General features: G+C 46.4%; 2 protein-coding genes across 5 annotated transcripts in view; one reads left to right on the top strand and one right to left on the bottom strand.

Moving 5' to 3' along the window:
• lrp8 (low density lipoprotein receptor-related protein 8, apolipoprotein e receptor) overlaps nt 1-9,780 on the top strand; it is a 170,630-nt gene extending 160,850 nt beyond the window's left edge. The window contains exons 17-19 of one of the 4 annotated variants that reach the window (XM_013135122.4): nt 2,224-2,292; nt 3,557-3,729; nt 5,568-9,780. In XM_013135122.4, the coding sequence (XP_012990576.2) occupies nt 2,224-2,292; nt 3,557-3,729; nt 5,568-5,606 (281 nt within the window). In that variant the 3' untranslated portion in view covers nt 5,607-9,780. Of the gene's footprint in view, nt 1-2,223; nt 2,293-3,538; nt 4,809-5,567 lie in introns of those variants that run through there. The other 3 variants (XM_029121650.2, XM_029121649.2, XM_029121648.2) reach the window with 3 other exon arrangements.
• A 9,627-nt stretch (nt 9,781-19,407) lies between these two features.
• The window catches only part of kank4 (KN motif and ankyrin repeat domains 4), a 74,349-nt gene continuing 73,786 nt past the window's right edge, over nt 19,408-19,970 (bottom strand). The window contains exon 12 of the mRNA XM_020048892.3: nt 19,408-19,626. Coding sequence (XP_019904451.3) covers nt 19,495-19,626 — 132 coding nt within the window. The 3' untranslated portion in view covers nt 19,408-19,494. The remainder of the gene's footprint in view (nt 19,627-19,970) is intronic.

Below are 19,970 nucleotides of genomic sequence, written 5' to 3'. Positions count from 1 at the left end.
AAAGGAGGTGAGAGAAGCTGAGGGTTGCAGGTGGGACGAAAAGATAGAGGGGTGAATAGAGAAGAGAGAGTGGGAGTGTGGAATTGGCAGACCAGTGCACAGTGGTGGGGAAGGGAAGGCATGGGATTGACAGAACCGAGAGAAGGGAAGAGGACAGTTTAGAGAGCTGACAGAATATAATGGATTGAAGCAAAATTGGAAATGGGTGAGAGAACGAATGAGAGAGAGTTTTAGCACGAGGTAGGAGGAGATGCTCCAGCAAGCGTTCTCTCAGTGGTCCCCTAACTGGCAAACAAGACTTTAGAAGCAAAAGCATGTTCCGATTATCCAGGACGAGAAAACCCTCCTACTAGCGTACAATAAACAGTCATGCGACGGGGGAGAGGCACGGGGTGAAAATGGGACACGACAACAGCGGCGTTCCCATTCCCCAAACCCACAGGCCATGTGTCTGGGTTATTCCGAGCTGATGCGCGGGGTAGAGTGGCGGGTTTGCCGACATCAGCCGTTCCACGCGTGTTGCATTAGGCAGTACGCGGCAGAGCGGAGGAAGCATAGACACAGCAACTAAAAGATGAAACAGAGGCAGCGGAGTTGTAGCAACACACTGGGATAGCACACACACACACCCCAACAGGGAGCGAGAGTGGTACCGTGGAAGGTTAGAGGTCAGAGACCAAAGGGATTGACTGTACTGTTCTGTGTGCTACAGGGAAACCCCTCCCCCATTAGTAGGAGTCTACAATGATATTCACTCGCTTTCTTCTGGACTGAGTTCCACAGTGGCGTCCCTCCAGTACCCATGGGCCAGGTTCTCCGATAACACCGTTGGATAAGATTTGATTAAACCCTTTAGAGTCTCTGGACCTTCCCGATGTCACTCATGCTTCGTGAACCATGTTACATTGACTTGTAACATGGTTACAAGTCAATGTAACATGGCTCCCCCGCAGTTTGAGCAGCAGACTCCCCTGGTCTATGTGTCTGTAGGTCTGTCTGACTATCTGTCTATGTGTGTCTGTAGGTCTGTCTGACTATCTGTCTGTGTGTCTGTATGTCTGTCCATCTGTCTGTCTGTCTGTCTGTCTGTCTGTGTGTGTCTGTAGGTCTATGTCTGTATGTGTGTCTGTAGGTCTATGTGTGTCTGTAGGTCTGTCTGTCTATCTGTCTATGTGTGTCTGTCTGTCTATGTGTGTCTGTAGGTCTGTCTGTAGGTCTGTCTGTCTGTCTATGTGTGTCTGTAGGTCTGTCTGACTATCTGTCTGTAGGTATGTCTGTCTGTCTGTCTATGTGTGTCTGTAGGTCTGTCTGTCTATCTGTCTATGTGTGTCTGTAGGTCTATGTGTGTCTGTAGGTCTGTCTGTCTATCTGTCTATGAGTCTGTCTGTCTGTCTGTCTGTCTGTCTGTCTATGTGTGTTTGTAGGTCTGTCTGTCTATGTGTGTCTGTAGGTCTGTGTGTCTGTAGGTCTGTCTGTCTATGTGTGTCTGTCTGTCTGTCTGTCTGTCTGTCTGTCTGTCTGCATATGTATGTCTGTATGTCTGTCTATGCGTGTCTGTAGGTATGTCTGTATGTTTTTGTGTGTCTGTATGTCTGTCTATGTGTGTCTGTAGGTCTGTCTGTCTGTCTGTGTGTCTGTAGGTCTGTCTGTCTGTGTGTCTGTAGGTCTGTGTGTCTGTCTGTGTGTCTGTAGGTCTGTCTGTCTGTCTGTGTGTCTGTAGGTCTGTCTGTCTGTGTGTCTGTGTGTCTGTCTGTGTGTCTGTAGGTCTGTGTGTCTGTCTGTGTGTCTGTAGGTCTGTGTGTCTGTCTGTGTGTCTGTAGGTCTGTGTGTCTGTCTGTGTGTCTGTAGGTCTGTGTGAAAGTTTTGTTGTTAATGATCTGGTCTTGCAGAGGCTGTAGGGTGTGCGTCCATAGTGTTAGTGATGCACAGTGTCCACCACCCTGGCTCCGTCATATCTGGTTAATTAGGCTCACTAATGGCTGGATTTGTATGGCTGGAGAGAGCCTGAGACCCGCACAAACTCGGGTTAGAAGGGATTGGGAGAGATGGGGGAGAGGGGGTGACAAAAAAGTGAGACAAGAGACCTTTTGAAGAGAGGGAGAAGGGTGGTTAGAATGGAGGGAAGAACGGGGGGGGGCTGACACTACCCGGGAGAACCAGGAGGAATGTGTCTAACTGTTTTCCTTCTTCTTGTCCTTCTGCTCTCTCTCCGCCGTCCCTCAGCTGGTAATGACCACTATCTCCTAGGTAACAACATAACGGTGGCCATCCTGGGGATTGTCATCCCTATCGGTGAGTCCTAGTCTACTGTCGTAACGCATGTCTGCTTCTCCCCCGCTTCTCTCCTCTCCGCCTGTGTCTTGGTCACCCCTGCTCATGACATCGCCCTGGTCTGATCTGTGCGCGTACCCAAGGTTTTTACTAAAGTATCTTCCCTAAACCCCCAGTAAAGGCCCCGTTCCCTATTTAGGTTGACAATAGGCAATCCGTCTAACTTTCTGTGTATTAAAACTGACCTAGTTTTTCCCCAAACCAGTACACCTTTTGCCCTGGTTTTGCGCTTCCCGTTTAGGCCTGCTCCAATAAGCTTTGGAAGCAGATGTGACAACATGCTGTACGGTAAATTAGAAGAATCCATCCAAATAACGTCTGCATGAATAGTATAGAACTTATGCTGTGAATAATAGCCATGTTATTACCGGCTAGATTATACAGGCTTTTGGTTTAAGATGGAAGTACTGATACGTCAGGATAGACCTCTGTTGTCTCTCTCTGGTGATCAACTGATTGTTTAAATGACCTTGCTCTAGCTAGCCTGCATAATGTCTATAATTGAGTCTTGAAAAAGAGATCTCCCAAACCCCAGCCCATTAAAGACATCCTACCCCACCCTCCTGTTCAATCTCTCAACTGAGATTTAAATTGTTAATTATCTCTCCGTGATGCTGGCGAGCATCAAAGTCAAGCTATTTAGAGAGAAAGGCTGATTGAGACGACAAAAAAAGCAAATTGAGTGTTTACACGAGAACAAAGGGGCTTCTCTGGGTTTAGGACCAATCAGGGAATCGTCTCCAGTGTCCCCCCCCACCCCCGCGCCCAAACAATAGACCAATTAGACACACTCTTCCTTGGGAACGCAGCCATACAGAGGCTGATAGTGAAATTAGGCCCGGAAACGGCAGCCAGAACAGAGGCCCGTTTAGTCTTTAACCGTACTCCCGTTCCGACCCTTCCTCCCCATGCCGCCCGTTCCAGCCGTGGCCACGTGGCCCCCCTGTGTGTAGAATACCCGCGTGCGCCTGGTTGTACTCTGGTGTCGTTCGGCTGTTTCAGGGTGCGTCTCGGGTGTCTTGTTTCCCAGCGACTGTGTTTGTTGGTGTGGCTCGGACCGCTCGATGTGTGTCAGACCGAATGCGCAGTAAGCTTGTGTGCCAAAGCGCTGGCTCCATCACCCCTGGCTGTGTTAACGCTCCCGCCGTGTGTGTGTGTGTGTGTGTGTGTGTGCGTGCGCTGCGCCGTGTGTGTGTGTGTCATGCAGTTCCTATCCTTGCCACAGTGGTCATCGGCCTCCTCTGCACCGCTGGCTACCTCGTGTGGCGCAACTGGCGCCGGAAGAACACCAAGAGCATGAACTTCGACAACCCCGTCTACCGCAAGACCACGGAGGACGACGACGACGAGATCCACATCGGCCGCACCGGGGAGTCCGTCGGACACATCTACCCCGCCGTGAGTGGCAGCGGCCGCCAGCCATTCATAGCCCTGCCCCTGGGGGGCGGGATCACAGACAGCAACTCCCATTGGTACTCGGGGGCTCCCGCGCACCCCGCCGGCAAATGAGAGAAGGCTGTGACTCGGTTGAAGGCGGAGAGAGAAGGCTGGGGGGGAGGGGGTCTCTAGGCGTGCGGAAGGAAAGGGCACGCTTAGGTCCCCACACGCACACCCAAACACACGGTCACAAAGTCATTCCAAACATATCCTCGGGTCGATCAAACGCGTTGGCGTTTGGTCTTCACCACTTGACCACCACCTCCATTCCAACTGCAACTCCCCATTCCACGTCTTGACACAGTGTGTTACTAGTCAGTGTTGTGCGTCAGGGAGCCGTGTTTTTAGCTTTATCTTCTCACCTGTGGAGAGTAAGGGTGTGCGTTCCAAACGGCTGCCCATTCCTTTGATACTGTAGTGGTTTATATATAGGGCATTGGGCGCCATTTCTGATCCGCCATAGGTTGACGGGAGACTCCATTTCCTGGTTTTGTTTCATTGGAGTGTAACAAAAACCAGAATAGAAACAGCACCTTAGGTGTCGGGACAATCTTTAATCCATATCCTGTGTTCTGATTATATGGTTTTCGTCTTCCACTTGTCCATATGAAGAAGCCTTTTTCTGCGGGTGCATTTGCATCTTATCCTGAGTCGGTGAGGTAAAACGTCTGGCGTTCTGTCCTTGAGGACTGGAAGTGAATTGCTCCAGTATGTTGCTCTGAAAAATAGATCCAACTAAAATGTGCATGTATTTGAGAGGTAGATTCAGATGAGCTGGTTGACATACAAATGAACCAACATGCAGACGAGGATGAGGGACAAAGGGTCAACCTTGGGATTGGTTGACGTGATGAGAAACTTGGAATGTTTTGGTCAAGACAGCAGAAGATGAGGATGTCTGGCAGGGTGACATAATGAGCACACACTGGTCTGATGCAGAGATGGGCTGACAGGTCACGCTAAATATGCTGTCTTCTCCTGTCTTCTCCTGTCTTCTTCTCTCCTGTCCTCTCCTGTCTTCTCCTCTCCTGTCTTCTCCTCTCCTGTCTTCTCCTCTCCTGTCTTCTCCTCTCCTGTCTTCTCCTCTCCTGTCTTCTTCTCTCCTGTCTTCTTCTCTCCTGTTCTCTCCTGTCTTCTTCTCTCCTGTCTTCTCCTGTCTTCTCCTGTCTTCTCCTGTCTTCTCCTGTCTTCTCCTGTCTTCTCCTGTCTTCTTCTCTCCTGTCTTCTCCTGTCTTCTCCTGTCTTCTCCTGTCTTCTTCTCTCCTGTCTTCTCCTGTCTTCTCCTGTCTTCTCCTGTCTTCTTCTCTCCTGTCCTCTCCTGTCCTGTCATCTCCTGTCTTCTCCTGTCTTCTATTCTCCTGTCTTTTCCTGCCTTCTCCTGTCCTCTCCCGTCTTCTTCTCTCTTGTCCTCTCCTGTCCTCTCCCGTCTTCTTCTCTCTTGTCCTCTCTTGTCCTCTCCTGTCTTCTCCTTTCTTCTCTGCTCACGGGTTAGGCGGTCCTTCCCTGTATGCACATGCAGCTCTCCTCACATTACGGCCCAATCAGTGTGCAGATGAGGAGCAGCGGGATCCTTTAGGGAGGACTTATTTCCTCCCTCCTGCTCGGTTGACTCCTCAGACTGTTGTCTCCCAATGTCCTCTTTATCCTCCCGGCCTTTCGCTTTCCGTCCCTCCACGTTGGTCGTTCTTTTGTCCCACACGGACACACGTACACACACTCACATACACACACTCACGTACACACACACTCAGACTCAGACACACACAGTGTGGTAATGCTGTTCAATTTGCTTTCTGCAGCGAGTGGCGCTCAGTCTGGAGGATGACGGATTCCCCTGAGGGGCTCACCAGGCCCAGCACCCCCCCCCCCCCTCCCCCCTGGGCCCTCCCGGGGGCTTCCACACTGCAGACGATGGGGGCACAGAGTGACAGGGTGCTTGCTACCCTACTATATAACCCAGGACAGTGGGGTTTCGTTTTACTCGTACCCCCAATCAGTGCTTCTTAAACATGCCCATGTCTCTCTTCTACTCCTAACTATAACTTACCACTACTACTGTACTACCACTACTACCAGCTTACTACTGTGCTGTCCTCTGCTCTACAGTCCGCCCCAAGGTAGTTAGTTGCCGTAGTTACTGCATCTGTAGTGGTGGATGCTGCTGTCTGTCTTCATGACAACTAACCTCATTGCCCATCAGTGCACATGTAAATAGATGCAGTCTGCCATGCTAGGAGCACAGTGAAAGACCAGACTGATTTTAATTCTTATTTTGTTTTTGACTTTATTTATTGTCTGCATTTTGCTGGTGTAAATAAGGTAAGCCGACCTGTTTTGCTGAGTATAGGGTTTGTGTTTGACCAGAGCCAGGTCGGATGGGGGAAATAAATATATTTTTCGGTGTGTGTGTGTGTTAGCGGGGTGGGGGGGGTAGTGACACAGGAAGTAATGTCAGAGTGGAACTCAGGGGAGGCAGGTTATGGGAAATCAATCGGCATCAGAGATCCACCAACGTTACCGGGTAATGAATAAGGGTTTGGTGGGGGAGCAGAGGTTTGACAGAACAGGGATGTTTTTGAAATTTGAATCGTGAGTCTGTGCATTGTTGTTACAGACCTGGTGGAACAGGGTTCAAACTTTTCTTCTTGATGGTTCTATCCATGGACATGTTGTGTATCCGTCAGGTGATCCACCCACATCCACCTTACATACTTAGTAACCACACTTAGTAACCATAAATAATAACCATACATAGTAACCATACATAGTAACTACACTTAGTAACCATAAATAATAACAATACATAGTAACCATACATTGTAACTACACTTAGTAAACATAAATAATAACAATACATAGTAACCATGCTTAGTAACCATACATGCCTGCTTAGTTACCAAACAAATGTCTTCCATTCTAAAACCAGACCCTCCCACGTGCCCTGCTCCTCAATGTAATACTGGCTGAGATGGTTTTGGACTAGACGAGTCATCCATGGTTGGGCTAATAGTTATTAAAAAAGGGTCAGACTGGATGTGTTACACTAGGTACTTTGGATGTGTTACACTAGGTACTTTGGATGTGTTACACTAGGTACTTTGGATGTGTTACACTAGGTACTTTGCGAACTCTCGTCTACGCAAGAAGGACTCAGTCTACCTTTGGTTAGAACCGTTCCATGGTAGATTTGCCGAACCAATCAACTACATTCTCCCAATTAGTTTGCTGGCTACTTTCGGAGGTTTGTAGGGTGTTTTAAAAAACATCAGTGACTGGGTTGTCTCTAACCAGTCAAAGTATCAAAGCTAATTACATACTTATTGCTGAAAGAAATGTTTGGGGTTGTGGCTTTTGGCCAGAACATGGAGTTTAAAAAGCCAGCCAATCAGCAAAGGAGAATCTAGGGTGTCATGATTTGTGTCGAGTGTCAATAAATGCTTCGGTGGTCTGGGAACACTGGAGTCATTTCTTCTTAAGCACTGAGTATGAACACTGGAAATGAAGGCCCAATGGAGAGACAACATATGGCTGTCTGGGATACCCTGCGGACTTGGCTTCTCTGGAGCTGTTGTCTTACTGCTGTTAGCAAGAAAACCTGTGTATTGAAGTTACTGAGTCACACTACTGTTTTCCACCAGCTTGACCGGGTCCTGTGGACCGTGCATATATGGACACACACACACACACACACAAACTGACTGTTGTTTGCTTGAGAAATGATGTCTACACATCATGGCTCTTGATTTTATTACAAATCAAATCAGTCTGCTTCCGTTGGGAGGGAATGAGGGGAGAGTTACTGACAGGGGAGGTTAGGGTCTTCCTGGGTTACGTCAGATCCCCTAGAGCGGACTGCTCCGCTCCAGATCTCCACTGCAGATTAAGGGAGGTGATTTGTCTCGGCGGAACACTGCTGACGGCATGCTAATCTGACACTTCCACGCAGGGTTCACTGGCCTGGCAGTCATGGTATCGTCGCCAGCATCGGCCACGTTCTGCAGGTGAGGGAGGGAGTTGGCATCTTTCTGCGGCTGTGGTGGTGTCCGAACACAAGCCCATAACATGCACTCCTGCGCACGTAGTTGTAGATTTGTGTTTGGCCATTATGTGGAACCCAGAGCTTCCGGAACATACAGCTGTCTTTGTGCTGCGATGTTGAGAGGATCACTTTGCTCTCTGACTGAAAGAGACTAAATGCCTTTCTGTATCCATTAGGCAGTGGTTTTTCACGAACCTGGTCAATCGTCTAAGGCAAAATGACAGTTTACAGTGGCCAACGTCCTGCTCTTTTCTCTGAGCCTGGTTGATTTAACACATGCATACCTAGGGTGTTCATGAGTATCAGTTAAGAGAGAATTTACAGACCCGTCCATCAAATCCACTGCTTTGGCATTTGTAGATGGGGCCCATCAACACATTCTGTGTGTCTCAATGTGTCTGTGTGTGTATATAATGTGGGATATGTCGTTTTGATGATCTGGAACAAACAGCGTGTCCGGCCAGGATCCGAGTGATTTTACTGTGTCTGGTCAGACTGGAGTCCTGAGATAATGAACGCAACCAGGAGAGGTTAGAGAACTCAGACGCTTCGACATTGTTAACACTGATAACAGGAGGAGTTCGTTAGAGAATCGTTTTTTCCTTCAGATTCCGTGTGGCTCCCAGGTCCTCAGCTGGCACAAACCGTCGGTAGATTTTCTAATGTCTTCTAACCCTCCTTTTTTCTCCCATCCTCTTTTTTTCTATGCATTTCTAATGGTGGTTCCTCGCTCAAGAGAGGCCGACCCCTGCTGCTTCATCGTCAGACTCTGTTATCACTAACACCAATCACAACATTTCATTTCAACTCTCAAACCATCTTTCTAGCCTCATTTTAGGCATTAGTAGTTTGTTTTCACAAGGGCTATCTTTCTGGACGGGTAGTCTAAACACACACCGAGGGACACAAAAACGGAAGGAAAGGAAACTATGTATTGGTACACATCCCAGAGCTCAAGAAACTTCCAGAAGACCCAGCAAGTGGAACCCAGAGAACTGACCCCATGTGATTCTGGATCCCTAAAGTGATTCTCCTCCACAAACTGTGTGTTCTAGTGAATAACCTGGTGACTATCCTCTCCACTTGGCTTCTGTCTGTGTGAATAACAACACGTATCCCCCATCCAGTCCACACAACAATACTAGTTTGTGTTTTCCCGGATGCGTATTACTGTAATAATAATGTTCAGTTCAGAGTTCCCCATGGATGTCAAATGGGTCACGGGGGTGGGGGGGGCGGGCATTAATAAGGAAACGTAAACAAAAAAGGTCTGGCTCAAACCATTCCACAGCCATGAGATATTGGATACATTTTGTACGCTGTTTGTTGCACAAACTTTTCAAGAAGCCTTCTGCACTGTGTAAAGGGGATGATGGGGGGGATGGCCGGTCGGTACAGTCCAACCGTTTTGAATCATGAACTTGTAAATATGTTTTCATACAGCAAAACTTTTGATAATGTTTTAAACGTACCTGTAAAAAAAACGTATGTACATAAGGCTCCTAAACAAGGAGTGTAGACCATATATGAGTTTATTTGTACACAAGAGTACTGGATTTTCTTTACTACTCGATTGTAACTAAACATTAATAATCTGCCAAAGTGTTTTTATTATTTTTCTTCCTGTCTGTTTTTCGTTTTGTTTTGCTTTTTAACAGTAAAGCATTGCAGAATTTAGGTTGTTTATACTGTATTTAATTATGTTTAATAGGTTTTGCTGTTTGGTGTTTCAAACAAGGGGGTTATCATTTAATTTATTGGTGCCTTGTTTGTGCTTCTGTATATTTTATTTAGTTGTTTCCGTTTTGGTGTTTTGTGTCCATGGGAAGGGCGGGCGCAGTAAAGAATTAGCAACTTCTGTACTTACATGGAATATCTGTACTGTATGCCAAAATGGTCTCACTCACGTTTTTATGAAATCAAGCTGTTGATAAATATCTCTATATATTGATATATTACATTTATAAAAATCACCCAACTCTTGTTCGCGTTGGGTTTTTATTACTTTCCCCATGATTCCCTCCAGGTAACCACAAAGCCTCATGGTCAACGCTGTGAAGGCTCATGCTGGAAAGGTAAATTATTTGTCCGTCGGTTCAAAACAGATAAAACACGTGTTCCCCACATGAACAGTGTAATGGTGTTTTCCTTCTGTATTGAGCGCTGTTCTTTAGAGAAGAGGGACAGAGAAAGATAGCGGAGACAACAAGCGAGAGAGAATGGAGAGAGCACCTAGTAGAAAGCAAGGTGAGCAGATTGAGGAATGAAATCATGTAACCCCAGCGGAACAGGAATGACAGCTGGCTGGGTGTTTGATAGATGGAGAAGCATAGAGATGGTAGTGAATATCACAGAGATTGTAGTGGACATCACAGAGATGGTAGTGGATAGAAAATAGATGGTAGTGGATATCACAGATTAGAGGGCAAGGTGGCTATTGCTGCAGGCAGGCCTGCCATAACCTCACACAAAAAAATAAAATTGTAAAATCCACGCTTGTCTATACAGCGCAATATGTGTTAGTTTCTTTAGGGGGATACAACTACTGTGACTTGTCCCTATATGAGATGACCAAATCACTTGAGCCTAGTTGACCATAAACACAAAAGTCAGTGTAGAATATATGTGTGATGTCGGACACTGTCTATGTTCAGGTGGAATTGTGGTAAAAAGGAGATAGAGTCCAGGTCTATGGTTTAGACTGTTTATCTATGTGTATGTGGTTCTGTAACAACAAAGCACAACAGTACAGACTGATTATGAACAAACAATAAGGAAAACACATTACCTTGAGAAGGTGAGCAGCATAGCCACTCCCTGGGCAGATACTCCCCATTACCAAGCTTGCGCTTGGAATGTGTCTTTGAGAACAATCTTCTCTGGTGTTTGTATTGGCGTTCTGAAGCAGAGAGGTTAGCTTCTCTGTTCTGGATCAATTTCCAGTCCCATTTTCGTCCAGTGAAGACGCACCTGTTTGTCAATATTATTTTGGCCCCAGAGACCCTGGTCAGTGCTTTTGGGGTCGTCATCCAACTCGTCCCGTCCTGTCCTAATCCTGGTCCTGATCCTGGTCCTGATCCTGTCTCCTCCACTGTGATCCCTTTCGGTTGGATCTACCCATGCTGCCAGGTCCTCTTCTCCTGGTGAGACAGGTAACGGGCCTCCGGTCTGTCCATCTCCGGTTGGCTCTCCGCTCATCCAGTCCTCGTCCTCTTCAGCTTCTCCCGGTAACGTTAGCGGTCCTCCTGTCTGCTCGTCGTCCTCTCCACTAATTCTCGCCGCACCGCTCGTTAAGCCCAGGGGCCTATGAAGACGAGAGGCCTATCATGAGCCAATAAAAAATCGCATTGTTGTGTAATTTGTCAATTTGTATGTCCATCACTTGATATTCATGATTCTGGCTGCTGATTGGTCCAATTTTGACGTGACCAATTATGCTATGTTACCATACGTTAGCATTAGGCCGTTGTCATGGTACCGTATAATGCTAGTAAGAAGTTTGAGGCTAGCTAGGTCAAAATGTCAGAAAATAAAAAAAAGGGGGCGAGCTTGTTAAGCCCCGGTAAGCCCGTGCATGAAGGCGGGCCTGGCTGCAGGGTTCCTCTCCTGGTCGTGGAACATGTCGCTTCATGCCCTCTTCTATCTGTCTGCTACAGTAGGTACCAGAGGGACAATAAAAACCACAGGGCCACTTGCATTTTGCAGTTGTGGTAAGTATTTCAACGGAGATGAATGTTGCTCCAGATTTTTTTAAAGCAGTGTTCAGAAGGGGTCAGGAATTATGTGGTTCCTTTGTGTGTGGCTACAAGGCATTTCTACGGCAGGCATAACAAGTCCAGTGTAGAGTTAGAGCTAGCGTTTAAACTAGGTGTAGGGTTAAGAGCATTGGCGGAGCTTAGCTTTCTCCCCCAGGGGTGTGAACATTTGCCATGGAGCCCCCCCACCCCCATCGCAAAAGTCTTGCTACTTGATTTCCCAACTAAAAGATAGGCAGATAATATAAATATGTAATTCGATTCTCCCAAAAATGTACGGAAGTTTCATGTACCATGACGAACAGATTTATTTTTTTTACCTGCAGTTACAAAACTTGCTGCTAACTGCTTTTGGACCTAAATCATAACTGCAATCCCCTTATGCTCTAAACTGCGATGCTGCTCCTGTCATTGTAACGTCAGATAAATCCATTTTCACAACTTTACTAAAGACATTTCCCAAGGGCACATATTGTTATATTAAATTTTTATAATGTACTGCTTTTCTTTCCTCTGAGTGGCAGCAGGGGCGAAAATCTGATATTAATTTGGAGGGACAATTACCTTACATTTTCTCAAGAGCAATTATTGAGGGGGAAACCAAAAGTAGTGCTGTAGTACTGTTTTAGTTTGCGTCATTGGTTGGCTCACTAATGTAGATCTGCCAATTCAGCTATTGTGTAAACCATACCAACATGAAACAAAGGGATTCTCTGCGAGTGAGTAAAGACACTGGTGTTTCTTTTTTCCTCATTCCTGAAATCTCCTCTTATTTCATAGCAAGAGGGTTTCTGATCAGTATGCCAGACCCCCCCTCCTGGGGCTGAGGGAGAAGATGGGTTATGGTGGATCAGGGCGGAGACTGGGGGAGGTGGGGTTTTCAGAGTTGACTGGCTTAAAGCCATTACAAGTTAATTACTCTTAAAAGTCTCCACGGTAACAAGGCTGACTCAGCACGCTGTCAGAACGAGAGCCACAGACGGGCCAAAAGAAGAATTTCAGAGTTGGAGTGTGAGCCTGTGGGTTTGTGGTTGTGTCTTAGTGTTTGGTTGGGGGTGAAATAAGAAGTAGGAGAATGTATATTGTTTTCCATATTGTGCTGTACTGAATATGCCTGTGTGTTATTGCTTGTTTCTTATTGTGTGTTTTTGCCTGTATGTTATTGCTTGTTTGTTATTGTGTGTGTCATTGCTTGCTTGTCATTGGTCGTGTCTGTTACTGCTGGTTTGTTATTGCCTGTGTGTTATTGCTTGTTTTTGTTATTTTGTTTGTGTTATTGCGTGTGTGTATGCTGTACCTGCAGTTCAGCGGGAGGCCAGACTCTCTGGATGATGAGTGTACATGGGCTCTCTCATTGCCTCTGTTGGGCTGGTTTCCTTCTTAATTGGTGAATATGGAAGTGGAACTGTCAGAGACCCCTACGCACCCCTCCGCCTGTCTGCCGTACCCGTCTCCTCAGAAGCCCTTGTTAGAAATAGGCCTGATGCTGTTCTGTGGAGGGGGGTGGAGGGGGGAACTGTCGTTCACTCATTATGCTTCTCTCTGGGTATCCTCTGTGTTGTGTGTTTCCAGAGGGATGGTGTGTGCCCGTGGTAGAGCGTGTGTGTGGCGAGGTCTGTGTTTGTCTGAGACGTGAGGGAGGGGATTGTCACTCATTAGCTCATGGTGTGCGGAGATTGAGAATGCATGAATGTATTTGGTTTGTTCTGTGCGTGCGTGTGAGTTGGGGGGAGCTTCATTATCTCCTGTATGAGAGGAAACATTGCTGTACATGTGACTACATGAGAGACTGAAACCCAGTGCCAACCTGGTCCTAACATTTTTATCATGTCCCAGTTTTATCGTTTTATGCTTTCACAATGTGTCTTTAATGAATGTACACCTGTCTCCAGATGTGGACACAATCACAATGAGTCTTTATTGAATGTACACCTGTCTCCAGATGTGGACACAATCACAATGAGTCTTTATTGAATGTACACCTGTCTCCAGATGTGGACACAATCACAATGAGTCTTTAATGAATGTACACCTGTCTCCAGATGTGGACACAATCACAATGAGTCTTTATTGAATGTACACCTGTCTCCAGATGTGGACACAATCACAATGAGTCTTTATTGAATGTACACATGTCTCCAGATGTGGACACAATCACAATGAGTCTTTATTGAATGTACACCTGTCTCCAGATGTGGACACAATCACAATGAGTCTTTATTGAATGTACACCTGTCTCCAGATGTGGACACAATCACAATGAGTCTTTATTGAATGTACACCTGTCTCCAGATGTGGACACAATCACAATGAGTGTTCTTTATGAGGAAATCATTTGTTCTGTAGAGAGATACTTTGCTGTTTACGGGCTTTTGTACATGCATGTATGTGTTAGTTTCTATGTGTGTATTTTGTTCTCTTGGAGCATTTTTCATACCCTAGCTCACATAGTGGCTTTGTTATTGTCGTGGAAAATCAGCTTTATCACTATGAACAGAAATAGCTGGGGGTTGGTTACTGTAAAGAAAACTAGTGTTGGTTTAAGGTGCTAGACATGCCCCCTAGTGGAAGGTTTGCTAATTACAGGAGTATCAAGCATATTTCGAACACATTTCAACAACTTTCCCCAGTCTAAATCCAATGTGCAGGCTTCTTACTTTTGACCACTAGTTTTAATATGGTGAAAACACTATTGTACGTTCTAAAAAAAGAATATGTCATGGTGTTCACATGATTGTCCTCAATGCTAAGTGAATGTTTTCCAAAGTCTGAGCAGGTTCCCAAGTCTATGTCAGGTTGACAGGGTAATCGACTGCCGAATTACCCAGCCAATATTTACAGCCCATCACAACACTGGTAGGTAATAACATAAACCATTATCTTTCCACTGCTACTGTGGGTATACACCTGAAACGTAGCAGCTGTCTCCCAGCTGGGTGACTCTGAAGCTAAGTAGGGTTTGCCCCTGGATCGATTCAAGATGCTGCTTAATATAGCTTCTTTCCAGCAACCTTTCAAAATAGGCTGTTGCCATGTGTCTGATTGTAGATTTGGAGACTTGGTGAACCCGAAACACCCTGAACCATTGTTTTCAGTGCACTTGTGTGGTCTACCATTACCACTGTTGTTCCATTGCCTTGCAATTGTTTTCTTGACCGTTCTTCAGTCGTGCAATTGCACATTCCTTCAAGAGTTTAGACATCTGTGAAATTGTGATAAAACTGCACATTGTGGCATTTTATTGTACACAGCACAACTGAACCTATGGCATGATCATGCACTTTAATCAGCTTCATAATTTGTCACATCTGTTCAGGTGGGTGAGTTATCTTGGCAAAGGAGAAATGCTTACTAACAAGGAAGAAGAAACATTTTTGAAAAATTTGAGACATTCAAGCTTTTTGTGTATATGAAAAAGATCTAGGATAAACATGAAACATTTTCAAAGTGTTTGTTAGTATAAAATAATGTTGTTTTCTCATATTGTTTAGAATATAACATAGCTCATTAACTGTGTTGTTAAATTTATACAGCTGTTTTGCTCATCTTTATCAAGGAGGGCATTGTATGTGTATGTTTTTAATACTCAATAATACTGAATTGGTACTGCATAAAGATGATTTGAGTATGGAAAGTTAGCTATTGTGTAAATACAGAAATGTTGCCATGGCAAAACATCACCTTTGTACCTGTCTATAGTAGTTGCATCTTTGTTTGGTAGGCATTGTTAGGGTTTGTAGATTTGGTGAAATGGTCTCTACCTATACTTTTGGTGGCAGACGGAGCACTTTCCTGGCTTGTTGGCTAGCTGATACTCTGACCAATCATTGAAACATGTCTTGATCTTGGGCATTCATCGCTTTCTGCTGGGGTAAGATAGTTTTACATTTTAAAGAAACACCACACACACACTTGCTCTATCCTTGTGGGGACCATAAAACCAATTCTCCATGTTCCGTATCTAATAAATCTAAATTGAATCATAACCCTAGCCACAGTAACTTAACACTTATGACTAAATGTCAACTAGTTGCAACACATAACCCTTATTCAAACTTTAAACCGTAATGCATAACTTAAAAGTAACCCCAATTGTAAATGTTACCCTAAATCTAACCTCTAAACCGTAAATAGCTTTTTCTTAGTGAGGACCGGACTTAGAACTTTATGGGGACTAATTTGTCAGGTTTCTGTTAACTTCTGTTCCCCACATGTGTAGTCAGACTTTGAACCAAAATTAGTTGTAATGACTATCCCTAACCTAATCCCTGATACCTGAAACTAAATTCTAAAACTAACCCCGACAAAGTTTGACCCTAAACGTAACCCTGAAGCCCAAATTGCCAAAACTGTGATGCAATTGAGGTGAGTGGTCTGTCCAGCTGTGAAAGTATTTCACTCTGAATCTGTAGGAGGACAGATGGCTGTCAGGCCATTCAAAGTGTTGAAGTCAATGTACAGGTGGACATCTGTCATGCAGCATGATAGATGGACAGCACAGGAGAATAATAAGAAAGCACGCTCTTAAGAATTGTATCACTGTAAATATCCATCCCTTAGGTCATCAAATAACACACAGCTACACGCCATTTTGAAAGGTTCCTTTTTAATTAGAAGCAATTATTTGAGTTGTAACTGGTTAACATACAAGTCAGTTTGATAGTGGGATTATTACAGGCAGGTACAGCTGCTCACATCTGATAATGTTGTAGTAATATAGCCGTACAACAGTCAGTCCAGTAGACACAGCACAGTACACCGCCATGTCCACCGAGAGACAAGCATGAACCGCTCAACCAATTAAACGTCACATCGCTTATCATACTCATCCTCTCATACCAATGAATTCACATATTCCAACATTGGACTACAGGTCCATGCATATATTGTATATTGTAAAAATATAGCATTTTGAATAAATACTAATATATATTTAAATGTCAGACAATACCAGATATATTTCTTCACAATACTGTATCTGTAATATGTACAGGTAATTTATCAATATACTTCTTTAACCAGTAGAGGTCAGTCTTCAGATCCTAAATTGGGTGAGAAACAGAGCACCACTCCACTTAGTGTGTACAGCACCTTTCCTTTGGGACTAAGAATTACATGGTGCCACATCTTCACATTCCTGATCTTGTGTCTTATCTCTACACCAGTCTCCTATACTAAGACATTGTTCAATACAGAGATGAAACTGAAGAGGGCCATAGTCCCTTTTTTGTTGTTTTTTTGTGTTTCCATATGGAGGAAGGGGTTAGAACATTGCTATCTGTATGAAACAGGAGGTACAGATCATGTTCTGAGATTAGTTCACTGCACTGCTTCAGGTGCAGGTTTTTCCATAAGTCTGCTGAAGGAAAACTGACTGACATTAGCTGTTCATCTTTTAGCAATTTGGTAGCATACATTTACATCGATTGATATCTTATCTGGATTCTAAGCAGGCAGACAGAGGACTGATTTGTTGCAGTGGAATGTGTGATAGCGTGTGTGTGTGTGTGACAGAGAGGAAGAGTTGTAGCCTGTTGACTGGACTGGTGCATGAAGTCAACAGTTTATCCACAATGCAGTGAGGCATCTTCAGGAATGTTCCGGCTTGTTATATTGCTGCATGCCGAATTCTACTGTACAACCTTCATATTGGAAGACATCCAAGTGAGGCAGTCGTCAGGCCAAACCAAGTGTGGATATGTACAGCAGGAAGGTCCATAAAACTGAGTACAACCAATTCCAATACAAAATAAATGTGTGTGAATCTGAGAATGTTATAACAATATTCATAAGGAATAAATGGCTCACATCCAAATATAAAGGAATAGTCATGGTATGGTATAAAAAGGAGGGACATACTATTGAAAATAATGACACATTTTGAGGGTAGATCATCTGCTTAACATTATTTTTGCTTGAAGAGTTTGCTTGTCCCATAATCCTTCGGTTGTCCTTCTGCCCTCTTCCTGGATCACCTAGCAATCATCAGGCTTATAGAGGCTCTGTCCATAGTCCAGGTGCATAAGGCCTGTCTGGGAGTTGGACTCTGCTCGCTGGGGAGGTTGAGGCAGTGGTGGTGAATACAGCCTTGGTCTGTCCTCCAGGGGACTCTGGAAGAGGGCATGTTCCAGGGAAGGTCTATGGTGGGTGAGTAGGTCCTGGACTGTACTTGGGGTCTCAGAGAAGAGAGGTGATGGGGATAGAGGGTCTGGTGGAGGGGTCTCAGAGGAGAGAGGTGATGGGGATAGAGGGTCTGGTGGAGGGGTCTCAGAGGAGAGAGGTGATGGGGATAGAGGGTCTGGTGGAGGGGTCTCAGAGGAGAGAGGTGATGGGGATAGAGGGTCTGGTGGAGGGGTCTCAGAGGAGAGAGGTGATGGGGATAGAGGGTCTGGTGGAGGGGTCTCAGAGGAGAGAGGTGATGGGGATAGAGGGTCTGGTGGAGGGGTCTCAGAGGAGAGAGGTGATGGGGATAGAGGGTCTGGCGGAGGGGTCTCAGAGGAGAGAGGTGATGGGGATAGAGGGTCTGGCGGAGGGGTCTCAGAGGAGAGAGGTGATGGGGATAGAGGGTCTGGTGGAGGGGTCTCAGAGGAGAGAGGTGATGGGGATAGAGGGTCTGGTGGAGGGGTCTCAGAGGAGAGAGGTGATGGGGATAGAGGGTCTGGTGGAGGGGTCTCAGAGGAGAGAGGTGATGGGGATAGAGGGTCTGGCGGAGGGGTCTCAGAGGAGAGAGGTGATGGGGATAGAGGGTCTGGCGGAGGGGTCTCAGAGGAGAGAGGTGATGGGGATAGAGGGTCTGGCGGAGGGGTCTCAGAGGAGAGAGGTGATGGGGATAGAGGGTCTGGCGGAGGGGTCTCAGAGGAGAGAGGTGATGGGGATAGAGGGTCTGGTGGAGGGGTCTCAGAGGAGAGAGGTGATGGGGATAGAGGGTCTGGTGGAGGGGTCTCAGAGGAGAGAGGTGATGGGGATAGAGGGTCTGGCGGAGGGGTCTCAGAGGAGAGAGGTGATGGGGATAGAGGGTCTGGTGGAGGGGTCTCAGAGGAGAGAGGTGATGGGGATAGAGGGTCTGGTGGAGGGGTCTCAGAGGAGAGAGGTGATGGGGATAGAGGGTCTGGTGGAGGGGTCTCAGAGGAGAGAGGTGATGGGGATAGAGGGTCTGGTGGAGGGGTCTCAGAGGAGAGAGGTGATGGGGATAGAGGGTCTGGTGGAGGGGTCTCAGAGGAGAGAGGTGATGGGGATAGAGGGTCTGGCGGAGGGGTCTCAGAGGAGAGAGGTGATGGGGATAGAGGGTCTGGCGGAGGGGTCTCAGAGGAGAGAGGTGATGGGGATAGAGGGTCTGGTGGAGGGGTCTCAGAGGAGAGAGGTGATGGGGATAGAGGGTCTGGTGGAGGGGTCTCAGAGGAGAGAGGTGATGGGGATAGAGGGTCTGGTGGAGGGGTCTCAGAGGAGAGAGGTGATGGGGATAGAGGGTCTGGTGGAGGGGTCTCAGAGGAGAGAGGTGATGGGGATAGAGGGTCTGGTGGAGGGGTCTCAGAGGAGAGAGGTGATGGGGATAGAGGGTCTGGTGGAGGGGTCTCAGAGGAGAGAGGTGATGGGGATAGAGGGTCTGGTGGAGGGGTCTCAGAGGAGAGAGGTGATGGGGATAGAGGGTCTGGCGGAGGGGTCTCAGAGGAGAGAGGTGATGGGGATAGAGGGTCTGGCGGAGGGGTCTCAGAGGAGAGAGGTGATGGGGATAGAGGGTCTGGTGGAGGGGTCTCAGAGGAGAGAGGTGATGGGGATAGAGGGTCTGGTGGAGGGGTCTCAGAGGAGAGAGGTGATGGGGATAGAGGGTCTGGTGGAGGGGTCTCAGAGGAGAGAGGTGATGGGGATAGAGGGTCTGGTGGAGGGGTCTCAGAGGAGAGAGGTGATGGGGATAGAGGGGCTGGTGGAGGGGTCTCAAAGGAGAGAGGCAGTGGTGGTGGTGATGATGGTGGCAGAGGGGGTGGTGGAGTACGAGTGGGTTTTGAGAAGATCAACCAGCTCGTTGTGGGATCCCATCACCGCCATAGACAGGGCACTCTGACCATTCTAGAGTGAGAGAGAAAACCAAAACCAGTATGTTGTCAGGTTACAAACAGGTTGAATTGAAATTAACGATGAAGGAAAATACCAATAGTGACAGCAAGACAATATCTCCTCCACAGAAGGCTTGTGGGGTTACTACTCAAGACAATAAGCAGTCTGGAGAAGATGTTAGAACACTGTACATGACATTAATCACAAAGTATATGGTATGTACCACAGTCAAATACGGTCCCCTAAGTTTGGTTCTTGCTCTGACAGAACATTTGTTTTTCACATAAATATTTGCTACTTCACAAAGTTCAATCAAATCACATTAGTGGAGGGAAAGAAATATAACAGATGAGGCT

The sequence above is a fragment of the Esox lucius genome, chromosome 8 (assembly GCF_011004845.1).
Source record: "Esox lucius isolate fEsoLuc1 chromosome 8, fEsoLuc1.pri, whole genome shotgun sequence".
NCBI classification, from domain to species: domain Eukaryota; kingdom Metazoa; phylum Chordata; class Actinopteri; order Esociformes; family Esocidae; genus Esox; species Esox lucius.
This window is presented reverse-complemented; position numbering and strand designations above follow the sequence as displayed.